The sequence below is a fragment of the Arachis ipaensis genome, chromosome B4 (assembly GCF_059453495.1).
Source record: "Arachis ipaensis isolate K30076 ecotype BB chromosome B4, ASM5945349v1, whole genome shotgun sequence".
NCBI lineage: Eukaryota > Viridiplantae > Streptophyta > Magnoliopsida > Fabales > Fabaceae > Arachis > Arachis ipaensis.
This window is the reverse complement of record NC_142439.1, coordinates 83,057,487-83,070,601: the sequence shown is the minus strand read 5'-3', so window position 1 is coordinate 83,070,601 and position 13,115 is coordinate 83,057,487. Positions and strand designations below refer to the sequence as shown.

The 13,115-nt window shown below is 30.9% G+C and overlaps 1 protein-coding gene across 2 annotated transcripts; it reads left to right on the top strand.

Moving 5' to 3' along the window:
- Positions 1–3,461: 3,461 nt before the first annotated feature.
- LOC110271023 (uncharacterized) lies at positions 3,462–6,303 on the top strand. Of its 2 annotated transcripts, none has more exons than XM_088485940.1 (6): positions 3,462–3,779; positions 3,881–3,950; positions 4,025–4,182; positions 4,685–5,051; positions 5,371–5,517; positions 5,944–6,303. In XM_088485940.1, the coding sequence occupies exons 1-6, from the start codon at positions 3,769–3,771 to the stop codon at positions 5,983–5,985; spliced, it is 795 nt and encodes a 264-aa protein (XP_088342066.1). In that variant the 5' UTR covers positions 3,462–3,768; the 3' UTR covers positions 5,986–6,303. The 2 variants fall into 2 exon arrangements, with proteins under 2 accessions (XP_088342066.1, XP_088342065.1); XM_088485939.1 differs by lacking the exon at positions 5,944–6,303 and adding an exon at positions 5,636–5,872.
- The last annotated feature ends 6,812 nt before the right edge of the window (positions 6,304–13,115 follow it).

Sequence of the window (13,115 nt, the reverse complement as noted above, 5' to 3'; positions counted from 1 at the left end):
GTAATTTTTTTTCGAGGATTTCAGTGATTATTTTTTGAAAATTGTAACCTATTTAAGTGACAACTGATTGGGTTATTATTATTCGATACTTTTTTGGCATTATTGTTATTAATTAAAGTAGGTCCAAATCTATTTTATTTATTTTCACTATAAAAAAATTGTTTAAAATGACATTTATATTACGGCGGTTCTAAAAATCTGCCATAATATTCGGATATTATGGCATTGTATCTTAGTGCCATAATTAATTTGCATAAAATAGCAGTTTTAAGAGATTTTGGCGGTTCTAAACCGTCATTATCTGTGCCCATTATTTAAAATAGTCTAAAACTCTTATTCAACCCTAGAATTACATACCAAAACAAAAACGACACTGCCACTGTGTTAGAGGAAGGACGTAAACGACATTGTCATTGTGATCTGCTCCGGCGACAATCTACTCTAGCGCCGATCTTCTCAACGGCGTTCTCCTCTGACTAGAATCTCCTCTCCATCAAGATTCTGTGTTGTGAACCGAAATTCTCTCCTTATCTCCTTTAGTGATGATCTCTCCAGCGATAATCTCTATGTTCTTCTCCAGCAACGCGTTCTCCTCCTCTGTCAAGATTTTCTCCAGATCTGTGAGCTTCTCCTCTTTTTTCGAGCTTCTGCTCTGCTAGCTTCTCCCCGTGCATTAACGCGCCTTCTCCTCCTGGATCTATTTATCATTTTGCGTTCTAACTTCTCACTTCTAGATTTGTAACTAAATTCACATCCTCTTGTTATAATTACTTCAATGATTGCAGGAATGATGCATAGGACAGATCAATGGCGGCGTGAATTTGATTCACAAATATTTAGTAATAATGCACTATTGCACTCTATGTGTTTGTTATTTTGCTTCTTAGAAATTGATTCTGTTAGTTTTGTATTTGGTTGTATCTCCCGGTTTAAGACCTAGAGTTTATTCTTCGTTGCAATTGAGTTTCAAGAATTTCGTGATTTAACTTAAATTCTGTTTGTTTAAAACTGGATAAGTTATTGGTTGCTTGAATTCTTTCTATATTTCGATTATTGATCGCAGTTGGTCCTTCTTGGAAGAAGGATCAAACATTGTTAACCCTGCTGGTGGTCAAGGTTGCCCGGATAAATACTTAACTTTCTATTTGCCAGTGTATGTCTAGTTAAGTTTTCATTCTCATGCTAAACAAGTATTCATTGATACTTCTATTTCATATGATGAGGAACACATAGATTCTTTGTACTACTCAGAACAGGATTTGGATTCTCTAAAGTTTGAATTTTACTTTAGAGAGTAAAGTGTGATCTCTCACCATTTATTTTATAGGTGGGACCAAGAATAACTATGAGAGAGAAACCATTCAAGGGTAGAAGATCACACTTTACCCTCTAAAGTACAAATTTAAAATTTAGAGGATCTAAATTTCTAAGAACAACATTATTTTGATGATGAGGAACATGATCATGTGTTTCTAGAACAAAGAATGGATTCTGAGAGTGAATGCATATTTCTCATTCTCTGCTCTCACAGCCTCTCTTTCTATTAACTACCTTCATAGATTCCTCTTCACCTTCACCATGAAGAAGAAGCAGCCATGGTTGACTCATCTTGCTGCAGTTGCTTGCATTTCTCTTGCTGCTAAAATGGAAGAGACACAAGTTCCACTTCCTCTTAATTTACAAGTATGATTAATTCTATATATCAAGTAATAATAATAATACATTTTAATAATAATGAAATTTGATTTATGAAAATATGTGTAGGTGAAGGACAGCAATTATGTGTTTGAGGCAAAAACAATAAAGAAAATTTTGGTACTTTCAACTCTTGAGTGGAAGATGAATCCACCAACACGTCTCTCTTTCATTGATTACATCACAAGAAGACTTAAATGTTTTTTAGTTCCTCAACACATGTCAATCTCTTCTTCTTTCTCTCTTACCAGGTAATAATTAATCTCTTTCTTTAACTTCTATATATACATTTCTTCAACTTTGGTTATTTATTTATTTATTTATTTTTAATGCAGATTCCAGGTTTATTGGTTATTGTGATTCTAGATCATTATCTTCCTAAGAGGTTCATTACTAATTTGATTGTACTTCTAATGTTTGGTTTTCTTGGCTACATGTTGTGCATTTTTGAGAGACACAATTCAAGCTGTGACAAGTTTTGCCAAACAGAATAAATTGCCTGTTCTCATGCAAGAACAGATGATTGCACATTTGCATATGAAGTACAGAACTGATATAGAAGGGCTGCAACAGCAAGAGATTATCGAATTACTCCCGAAAGCTATTCGTTCTAGCATCTCTCATTACCTATTCAAATCGGTTTTTCTTCCTCCTTTTCCTTTTTCTCGAGAATATTTCATTCTAATTCCTTCGATCTCTTCAATTACTGATAAAAAATTTCACATATAATTACTGATCGATTGTTTTAGGCTTTCGCATATTAGTATTCATAAACAATGATGCTAGTATTCGTTCAAGTGGTGATGCTGCTTGCATTTAGAGAAATAAAGAATTAATCGAGAAAGGAAGTGATGCACAAGTTAGTTTTTCTGATCTACAAATTATTGTTTTTTGTTTTTGCTTCTGATCTTTACTTTAATTTATGACAAATCACAAATAATGAAACTATTCAAGTGGATTTGGCATGTTATCACACAAGTTTTAAGATCACTATTGCAGTTTCTAATTTTTCACTTTTACTCAGATTACTTAAATAGTGATTGATGCTAAGAAACAAATAAATATATTTTTTCCAAAATAATGTGACATTTTGTGTTTGCATTTTCTGCAGGTGATTGGAAAGGCTTGTGTACCAATTATTAAATTTCTTGAAAAGAAAAGTGGGCCTGCATTTGATGTAAGGTATTATGTTCTTCCATACTAAATTCTTTAAATAAACAATGAATTAGTAAAAGCTAAAGAATTCTTTTTATATTTGTTAGTTAGAGTTTCTGTTACTTCAGTGGATATTATTCTCCTCATTCTTGGTTTTGATTTGATTCAGTGATCTTATTATGGCTTAATTGGATCAAAAGGGAAAGTTTATATTCAATAAGTTAGGTTGAAGTAATTTCATTTTGTTGGAGAGAAGAAATAGAGGGAAGCGGGAACTGTCTTCAGGTTCTCAGTAACAACCACAAGCGCCTCTTTTGTGCTCAGGAAACACTACCGCAACCTTCTTTACCATTACGAACAAGTTCACTTCTTTAATGTTAAGGGTCCTCTATACTCCCCATCATCAGGTCCTTCATTTTACATTTTCTTGTGGTGCAGATAAGCATCTCTCAGCGAGGCTGGCCTTTCTAGAAACCAGGTTTCCCTCCCTTCCCCCTTCCTCTTTATTAACTTTCATTTATTGCTTTTAGAGGATGCTTACAATAGAGTAATTGATTTATTCTAGAATTCTAACTAAAATATAAGGATCACTTATCTTATACAGGTTAGGGCGATATGCTGTTGAGTTTTACTTGGAGAAGATTCTATCTCATGGTTTCTTCCATGCTGACCCTATAAGTTTTATATTTCTGAGTTGCTAAATATTTTAGACTCTCTTTCTCTCTCTCTCTCTCTCTCTCTCTCTCTCTCTCTCTCTCTCTCTCTCTCTCTCTCGCTCTCTCTCTCTCTCTCTCTCTCTCTCTCTCTCTCTCTCTCTCTGAGTTGCTGACCCTGTAACTCACTAACTTGCCATGTTCTTCTCTTTAACATGCAGTGGATGATGTTAATGGCGGAAGGTTGATCTTCTATGATTTTGGAATGATGGGAAGGTATGTTAGTGTCTTTTCTATTGATTTAAAATGTAATGTGATTTTACAAGTCAAACATTTTAAGCTTGGTGAGATGATTGGCTTTGCAATTATGTTTACAGTATCAGTCCAAATATCCGGGAAGGATTACTGGAAGCTTTCTACGGGGTTTATGAGAAGGATCCAGACAAGGTGAAGTAACATTTCTGTGGTGGTCTCCCATAACATTTCTCAAGTTACTTACTGAGTGATTGTGCATTATGTAGGTCTTTCAAGCAATGATTCAAATAGGTGTCCTTGTCCCAACTAGAGATATGACTGCTGTGAGAAGAACAACACAGTTCTTCCTCAATAGGGTTGGCTCAACTGGTAGGATCAAAAGAATTGGATTTAATACTTTATTTAGAATGCGCCTCTCTACCCAGTAAGTCTCCATTTTCCCACTTAGCATGTTCTTTTGGTTTCTTTGTAGCTTTTTTTGGTTTCAATTATCTGTGTTTGTATGGATTTTTGAAAAAGTTCAATTTCTATTTGAAGTGATAAAGCTGTTAGTTGAATTGGGTAGTAATATACTATGAAGTGATTGCCACTTTCTGTAGAGCACTAATGCTAACTATATGGCAGAATAATATTAGTTCTATATTTTTAGTTTATACTGAAATTGCATTTTTAGTTCTACATTTACTGCTTATATTAATGACACGTGGTGTAAAATATTAGCAACTCAACTAGTTAATTTTTAGTGATAACTCTTCAATTCAAGAAGGTTGGCCCTTTGTTTTCTTTTTATTGCTCATTCCTGTTTAGAATTGATTGATAAACTTAATGAAACTGTGAAAGTTGTTACTGATGTGTATTCTGGTTAATATGTTTGAAGAAACTAATCTGATAGGAACTAATCTATAGTAACGTGTTGGTCTTGTTAGATCAAGTAAAGAAATGAGATCACCAGGTCCTCTCTTGACGCTCGGCCAATCATGTTATAGGAAAAGCATGCCCAGTGGAAGAAAGGACTGGAAAAACCAAGAGAGCCATCAGCATTTAGAAGATAGTTCTTCTTCTATGTTAGGTGGGATACCCCAATGGGGGCAAGTTCCATGCCCTGCCCAATTTAGAATCAATTGTAAAGAAAATTTGGCTGGGCATGTTTCTTCGTCGAAAAATAAAGTAGCTACTGTTGCCCCACCAAATATAGAATCTCCGGTGGCAGCATTCAACTTCTCTAGTGCAGAGTCAGATACAACAAAGTTTGATAAGATGCTCATTGAAGAAGTTCAGAGGCTGAGAGCTGAGGTAACTTTTGTTTCAATGTTCTAAATGCTGCATTTGTGACAAAGAATCAGTTAATTATCCTGCTGAGTTTTCTATAAATGAATATATTCCTGTGTGTATCTCCAGCATTCAACTATGATTCAAATTTGTAAAATTTGTTTTCGCATTTTCCGTTAGGATAACTGGTGAGCATTTAGCCCTTTAGGTTGCTTCATTTCATTCCTCTCATTCTGATTTTTCTATATCTGAGTAGCAAATTAACCAGTGCTATTCACTTGCGTATTTAAAAAACATCTGACTGTGCATTTAATGTGTTCTCTTATGCATGTTCTTTTGATAGTTAAAGAGACTTGAAGAACATTGTGAACTCAAAAACCATAAGATACAAGAGTGCCAACAGAAAATTGAGGAGAGTTGGTTTGTAGCAAAGGAGGAAGCTACTAAGTCCAAAGCAGCAAAAGAGGTCATAAAAGCTTTGGCTGTAAGGGTAAGTTTTCTTATATTGTTTTTGTTTTGTTCATTTACACAAAGGCTTCCATACAAGAAACATATGTTGTAGTAGTCCTTATGATATGGCCTTAAAATTATAACAATTATCACCACAGCTTCATACAATATCAGGAAAAGAGAATGCAGGACAAGAAGGAAAAGTTGGGATACATGATTGCATGTCTAATTTGGCACCCATACATATAGATATGAATAGTCCTAGGGATGGAAACATGGATATATGGCATAATACACTTCTTGGGACCTTGGAAAACTGTCGAGTTCTTTTTGCATGTTTGGTTGCATTGTTATTAAATTTGTACCTATTTATATATTTGTTCATAGTTTCCTAACCTTGTTAGTTTCAACTGTTCATAGTTTACTTGATTCTATATTTAGTTTTCATAGTTTCCTAACCTGACAGGAGAGGTTCCTACAAATCTTTGTAAGAGATGAGTTTGGATAATAAAATTAGAGTGTTGGAGCAAGAAATAAAGATGTTGGAGCAAGTTCCCGAGATGAAACTCACACAAGAGACCAAGAAACTAAGGCAGGCTTGTTTTAAAGTTAATTACAAAAGGAGGAAACTTTTGGCCTCCAAATCTTATTCATCATCACTTAGCTAAGCTACTTGTCTTGTATATTCATATTCTAAGTAGTAAAAACAGCACTTATTAGATGGTTTAAATACATTATTAGATATTAACATAGTTTAGGGAACTAGATGGTAGATTTGACTGATTAGTGTTTATTGCAATGCTTGTATTTTAGTAAGTTTAGTAAGACGAGGCTTTGTATAGGAGTTATTACTTTTGATTTTCAATAATAAAAAATTATATATTATATTAATATTTTGTTTATGAGTTATATAATATTTCATTTATGGATTATGATTTTTTGCTATTGTGAAATTTTAATCACATTTATTTAACGCGATAAAAATGACGGTAAAAAATATTTTTTTAAACGATAAAAAATGTCACTATTAGGGTAAAACGGCGGTTCAAAAATGTCATTTTAACCAACTAAAACGCTACTGTTAGGGTAAAAATGGTGGTTTAAAAATGCCGTTTTAACCAACCAAAACGCCACTCTGTCAGGGTAATAATGGCGGTTCAAACCGCCGTGCCATTTTAACCCTAGAAATAACGGCGGTTTGAACCGCCGTTTTAACCAACCAAAACGCCACTCTGTCAGGGTAATAATGGCGGTTAAACCACCGTTTTAACCTATCCAAAAACCGCCATTTTAACACTAGAAATAACGGCAGTTTGAACCGCCGTTTTAACGTATTTAAAAATCGTCGTTTTAACTCAGGGAATTGTGGCAGTTTTTAGAAAATCGCCGTAATAATCAGAATGGCGCCCAAAATTACGTCGCTTTACGAAACCGCCATTATTGGTAATAATGGTGGTTCAAACCACCGTAAATAAAAAAAACCGTCGTTTTTACCAGAATTTTTTATAGTGTTTATTTTATTATCTATTCTATTATATAAAAATTAAATTTCTGCACTTAATGATGAAATTGATGTGATATGCTTTTGAGAGTAGAAGTAACAACACTATTCAAACACGCGAGTACCCACTATACCCCTATCCACTTAGGCTGGTAATTACCCGTTCTAGTGCGGGACGGATTTTCTGCGGAGCAGGATCTCAGACGAGGTAGGATAGGATCGGATTTAGGTAATATCCGCCCCTACTCGTCCCGGTATATATATAATATATATAATTTTAATATATAATATATGTAATATATGTAAAATAATTAGTAAAATAATTAAAAATATTGTATTATATTTAAATTTTTACCTTAATTTATGTTATATAAGTGATGATGGCTATATAAATTTTAAAATTTAATTTTATTTATTGGATTTTAATAATTATAGGGTTGGGTAGGAGTGAGGTGGGTTAGGGTTCAATTTTTTACTATCCGCGGATAGGAGTGGGGTAGATTCAATGCGGGTTACTGTAGGATAGGGCGGAGTCGGGTAGGGCAGAAATCTGTCCCTACCCGCCCATTGCCACCCCTATTTGAGAGTGTTTCTCGATTTTTTCTTTTAACTCATTAAATTCATTCATGATAATAAATTAATTATATCAACTAATTAATTTGATTAGATATTTAAGTATCACATAATTTATTATAATTTCTATCAATTAATTAATTGTAATTCAAATTGAGTGATTATTTTGTTAGGAAATTATAATTTCCTAATCTATTTATGGGCAATACATATATTAATTATATTCACAAATTAAGTTATTTCACATTAAATGGCTTATATAACAGTAATCTTATTTATTATCATAAATACCAAATTAAATAAGTTATTATTATTTTTTATTTAAAATTAAATGAGAATAAAATTAGAGATACTATTTTATTTGAGTTTTAGGATTTAATGAGTATCACACTCAAATTAAATAGTGACTTCAGGGTTTTGGTCTCCAACGCATCAAATCCACCTTCGTAGCTCTTTTTCCATTAGAGAAGTTGTGATTCAGTCCCATCAGAAATATAAAAAGCTTTGGTTGAAAAAAAATGAAAAAATCAAAACTCTTTCAATTATACTCACAAATTCAAGTATGCTTCTGCGCTCTTAGCTATCTTTCTTAAAAATTTAACATAGATAATTTTGGGGCTAAGGAATCCTAGAATTTCCAACATATTTAACTATATCATTTTTCTTCTTAAATAAATTCAAACTTTCATTATTTTTTTTTTATGAAATAGAAATGAGTGAATATGCACAAATACATATTGTGACAGCAAATCACCATTTAAATAGTGTATAAAGGCCTAAACAATGGATGTTACATTTATACATGTATGAAAAAATGGTTGTAATAATCATAATACTCAGAGTTTACAGGTTGTGTGTTTAAAAATTCCTTAGAATTTGATTCTAGTATTTGAAACAAAAATAGTTAAATTAGTTTAGATAGAATTTAATTCAATTCCATTATTTTCTCTCAAAATCAATTCCAATCCAAATAGGTCCAATTTAAAATTTTATTTTATTGGGATTTCATTTAAAACTTAAAATGTCTAAAATATCCTTATAATCTAATTACTTCTTCTTAACTTTTGCCACTCACTCTTTCTTCTCTCACGACCTTCATTTCATTTCCTTTTCTTTTCTTCAACTCACTTAATATAATATATACTTTTTTTTAAAGTCTACTATGTAGATCTAAAAAAATATTCATATGTATAAATTTTATATGTTTAACTTAGATTAGTGACACCAAGCATTTGTCAATACGTCTAAATATTTTAAATAAAATTGTACCAATCATGACACTATCAAAAAGTGGCATAATCTTATTCTATTTTAAAAATATGAATTAGTTGTTATAATTTACTGTTAATAACTAGTTTTTTTTAGTTGCTAGATTATTAGACTATTCAACAAATTGGTTCTTAATAGTTTATATTTATTTTTTTTTGTTGATTTGTCGTTAGAATTAATTATAGAGAGCCATTTATTTTTTTATTTAATAATAATATTTTTTAAATTTAATGTTTTTAGATTAATCTAATTTTTATTTTGTTAAAAGAGATGAACAAATTACAGTTGAAGAAAATTTTAGTTAAAAAATATAATTTGTTTAATTATTTTATATAACTTAATAAATAAATATATTTATTATTTAAATATAATATCATATTAATAAAAGATAAGATTGTTCATTATAAAATTTTAATTCATTTGATTAATATTTCATACACAAAAATTAAAATTCAATTTTATAGTTTTACTAATTTATTTCAAACACTAGAATTCAATTCTAAAAATTTTTAAATAGGCTATTAATAAAGCAAGTTGCTATTGCTTCTCATATATGACCCAAATGGGATGAAAACACCATTTTTCAGTATATCAAGTCACAACTTGCAGTAGTAGGTAACCGACTAAATAAAATGTGTTTATAATGAAAAATATATAAAATGAGAGGCATCCGTATCTCAATTCTATGGACCTATTTAGTTGCAAGAAGTAAAATTTTATTTGAAAATTTTTCAGATCTTTTTGAATATAAAGTTAGAATATGTTAGATGATAAATTAGAAGAAAAAAAAAAGAAAGATAAAGCTTAAAGATTGAAGCAAAAGTTATGATTATTTCAAACTTGAATAGAATATCCTATATGTCTAACCATCATTATTTGAAAAGAATATCAGAATTTTATTGAAGAATTCTTCCATCTTCTCACAAAGTTATAAGACTAAAAAAATAGGACAAACAAAATAACAAAAAAAAAGTTTATTTACACTTTTGTAGTTAATGAATTGATGTGGCATGTTTTCGAAAGTATTTTTTAGTTTATTTTATTTAATTCTTAAAATTCAATCAATTATAACTAATTAACTGAATTACTAACTAATTCATTTAGCTATCCAAATATCACATAATTTAATCCAATTTAATTTATTTAGTATTATATATTGATTGGTAATATAACTATAAATAAGACAAGACTATTTAGTTTAATTTATTTATTATTAATTATATGATTGGTAACATAATTATATATATGACAAGACTATGATTTTAAATATTTTGTTCTTGATATCATTTTATTTTTACTTTTTTGCAGTACTCTTGAGTGCTAAGTGAGACTAGCGTATATGTACCTCTTTTATTAAAAAGAAAAAAAATCCTTCACGAGCTATTAAAATGGAGAAATTTTTAATTTATAGATTGAGTGATGAAATAATAGAAATAAAGATTATTATATGTCTTCTTCTTTGTTTTTTATCTTGTCTTTTGTAGATTTTATGGGTAATTATATATATACAATAATATTAAATTATTAATAGATAAATAATAGGTATAAATTATATCTTATCCTATCTTAGTATATTTTTTATTATATATATTGATGAGAAAAGATATTATAAATAATATTAAACAAATAAGTCTGTCATTATTATATACTACTATAAAATTACGAAAAAAATATATTAGAAAAATTTGAAGATGATATACTTTTCTATTGAATAATATATTATTTGTTTCTATTATTTTACATTTTTTTAATTCTTTAATATAATTTCTTTTTGTTTTGATATATTTTAAAAAAGTTATTTGTTCTAATATATTTTTTCGTTTGGATATATATATATATAAAAGAAAATCTCGATAAGAAAATAGTGGATATGAATACTAAATAATAAAATTCAAATTTTATATAAAATAATTAAAAAATATATAAATATTGAAGAGTGTATTTTTTTCTGGAATATTTAAGACTCTAAGGTAGCGTTTGTTTGCGAGACAGAGACCAAGAGACAGAGACAGAGAGACAGAGACCAAGAGACAGAAATAAAAATAAGTACTAGTATTGTGTTTGGTGTGAAAATATACAGGACTGAGTTATGTCTCAGTATCCTGTTTGGTTTAAAATAAAACTAGAGACTAAATATTAAAAATGACGAAAATACCCTTAAATTTAATTAACAACCCTACCCCCAAATCAAATTTCATTTTACTCAGCATGTAACCCTAACCCCCTTTCTCCTCTCCTCTACCCTCTCTCCTTTCCTCTCCCGTGAAAGAATCCCGGATTCTGACCCGCCGCCGATAGCACCTCCACGGGTCCGAACGACGATGACCCTTCTCCAATTCTCCACCAGTTCATCTTTGTGGCGCCAGTTGCTCTCCATGGTTTGTAACGTTGCTGCCGTCTGCGACCCCTGTATGCTCTTCATTTGCTCGTCGTAATTTTTTGTGCAAGAGAGAATCACTCCAACGTTGCTATATTAAATGATTAATTAAAATATTTTACTTATTTTATTTCTCTCATTTTCCCCCTTTAGCCATTGCTGTTTCTTGAGATCACAAGCCGGAGCAAACGGACAAAAGGCAAAGGATTGAAAATGCTGGTGGCTTGTTATGTGGGCTGGTAAGGTCTTATTATAGTTAGTATTCATGAATTGATTTATAGATTCATATTGTTTATATCTTTGAAAACTTCACTTACAGGAACCTGGAGAGTTGGTGGCGTTCTTGCCGTTTCTCGTGCTTTCGGTGATAGACTTCTGAAACAGTATGTTGTTGCTGATACAGAAATCTACGTGTGCTTCGAATTCCAGTATTTCTTATATTCATAGTTTTATCTCTGTTCGTATCCATATACAGTCCATAACTTAGTGTAATATATATATATATATATATATACGGTTCACATCGAAAAGCATCCTGCCAGTTAATTGAATAAAGAAAATTCTGATTCGAACAAGATTTGATATTTCTGAAAAGAGTGTTGTGAATCTTTCAATCAATGTAAATATGCAAACATTTTTATAGTTCTTTAAGGAAAAGTGCTAGTAACAATAAGAATCATGTAATACAGATCTCTGCATAAAAAATTTGTCTCCCGATTGGTCTTTATCATCGCTACCTGGCTTTTAAACCTTAACCCATGTTTGCCTCTCTATATTCTGGTTACTAATTTATTTGTGATATTGCAGGAAGAAAAAGTTGATAGCTCTCTCTACCAGTTTTTTATTTTTTTCAATTTGTCTCAAATGGGTGTTTAAACCACCATGTTCAATTAACACAATTGTATCTGATAAAGACTTTGATATAACACCAAGAATTCAAACCCATGATCCAGGAAGCTGTTGCAATAATAAAGAAAATAGATGATGCAGAGAAGGCGGCAAAGAAGTTGATGCAAGAAGCATATCAGAGAGGTAGTTCCGACAACACTACTTGTGTTGTGGTTCGTTTCTTGACGAACCAAGGTGCTGCTTTTGGTACTAGCTCCGGCTAAAGCGTCTCTTGGACACAAAGGGTAGTGCATAGTTGGTAGTTGGTGCAGTGGAGATGTGACAAATGGCAAAATGTGTTCTATCATATTTTGATCATAGGCATATTCCATTTTAGTTGTGTGCCATGCAAGAATTAGAAAAATTAATTTGAAGACTCACCTACTATGGTCCTCTAGCATAGCTATATTTTATTTCAGAATTTCTTACTTCCACAATTGGTTTGTATTTGTAGCTAGGAGAGATTGTTGTGTAAAAAGTACTTGTTTATTGTTGTTTCCCTTCATGTGTGCAAGCATATATATATATATGATGTCTTATGTTGTAGTGAGGATTATAACGAAAGTGTTTGATGTACAACAATGTACGGTCACTATTGCTCAAAAGGAATATCAAGATAGCTATGAATTCTTGTTTAATCTAAGATCTGTTTAATAGAATATGTTATTTGTGTTCTGAATTTAGCAACTATGTGCATCTTTTCCCACTTCTTCATGTACATACTTCAATAAAACCAGTATAAATAGTATCGGTTCACCAAAATTTCTATAAGACTCATAAACACAAATCTACTACTTCAAAAGCATATTGATAGTTTATCAGAATGGGACAGTTGATAACAAAAAATTATCAAAATTTTCAATACATACCAAAATAAAGGCATTAGCAAAATAAAGGCATTACCAAAGTATCTATCCAAATGTATACCAAGCATAAGTTTGTAACTTAAACCATCTTAAAAATATAACCATCTCATAAAATACTAAAACACTATAGTAAAAAACTTAATACCCTTAACCAACACTCAACT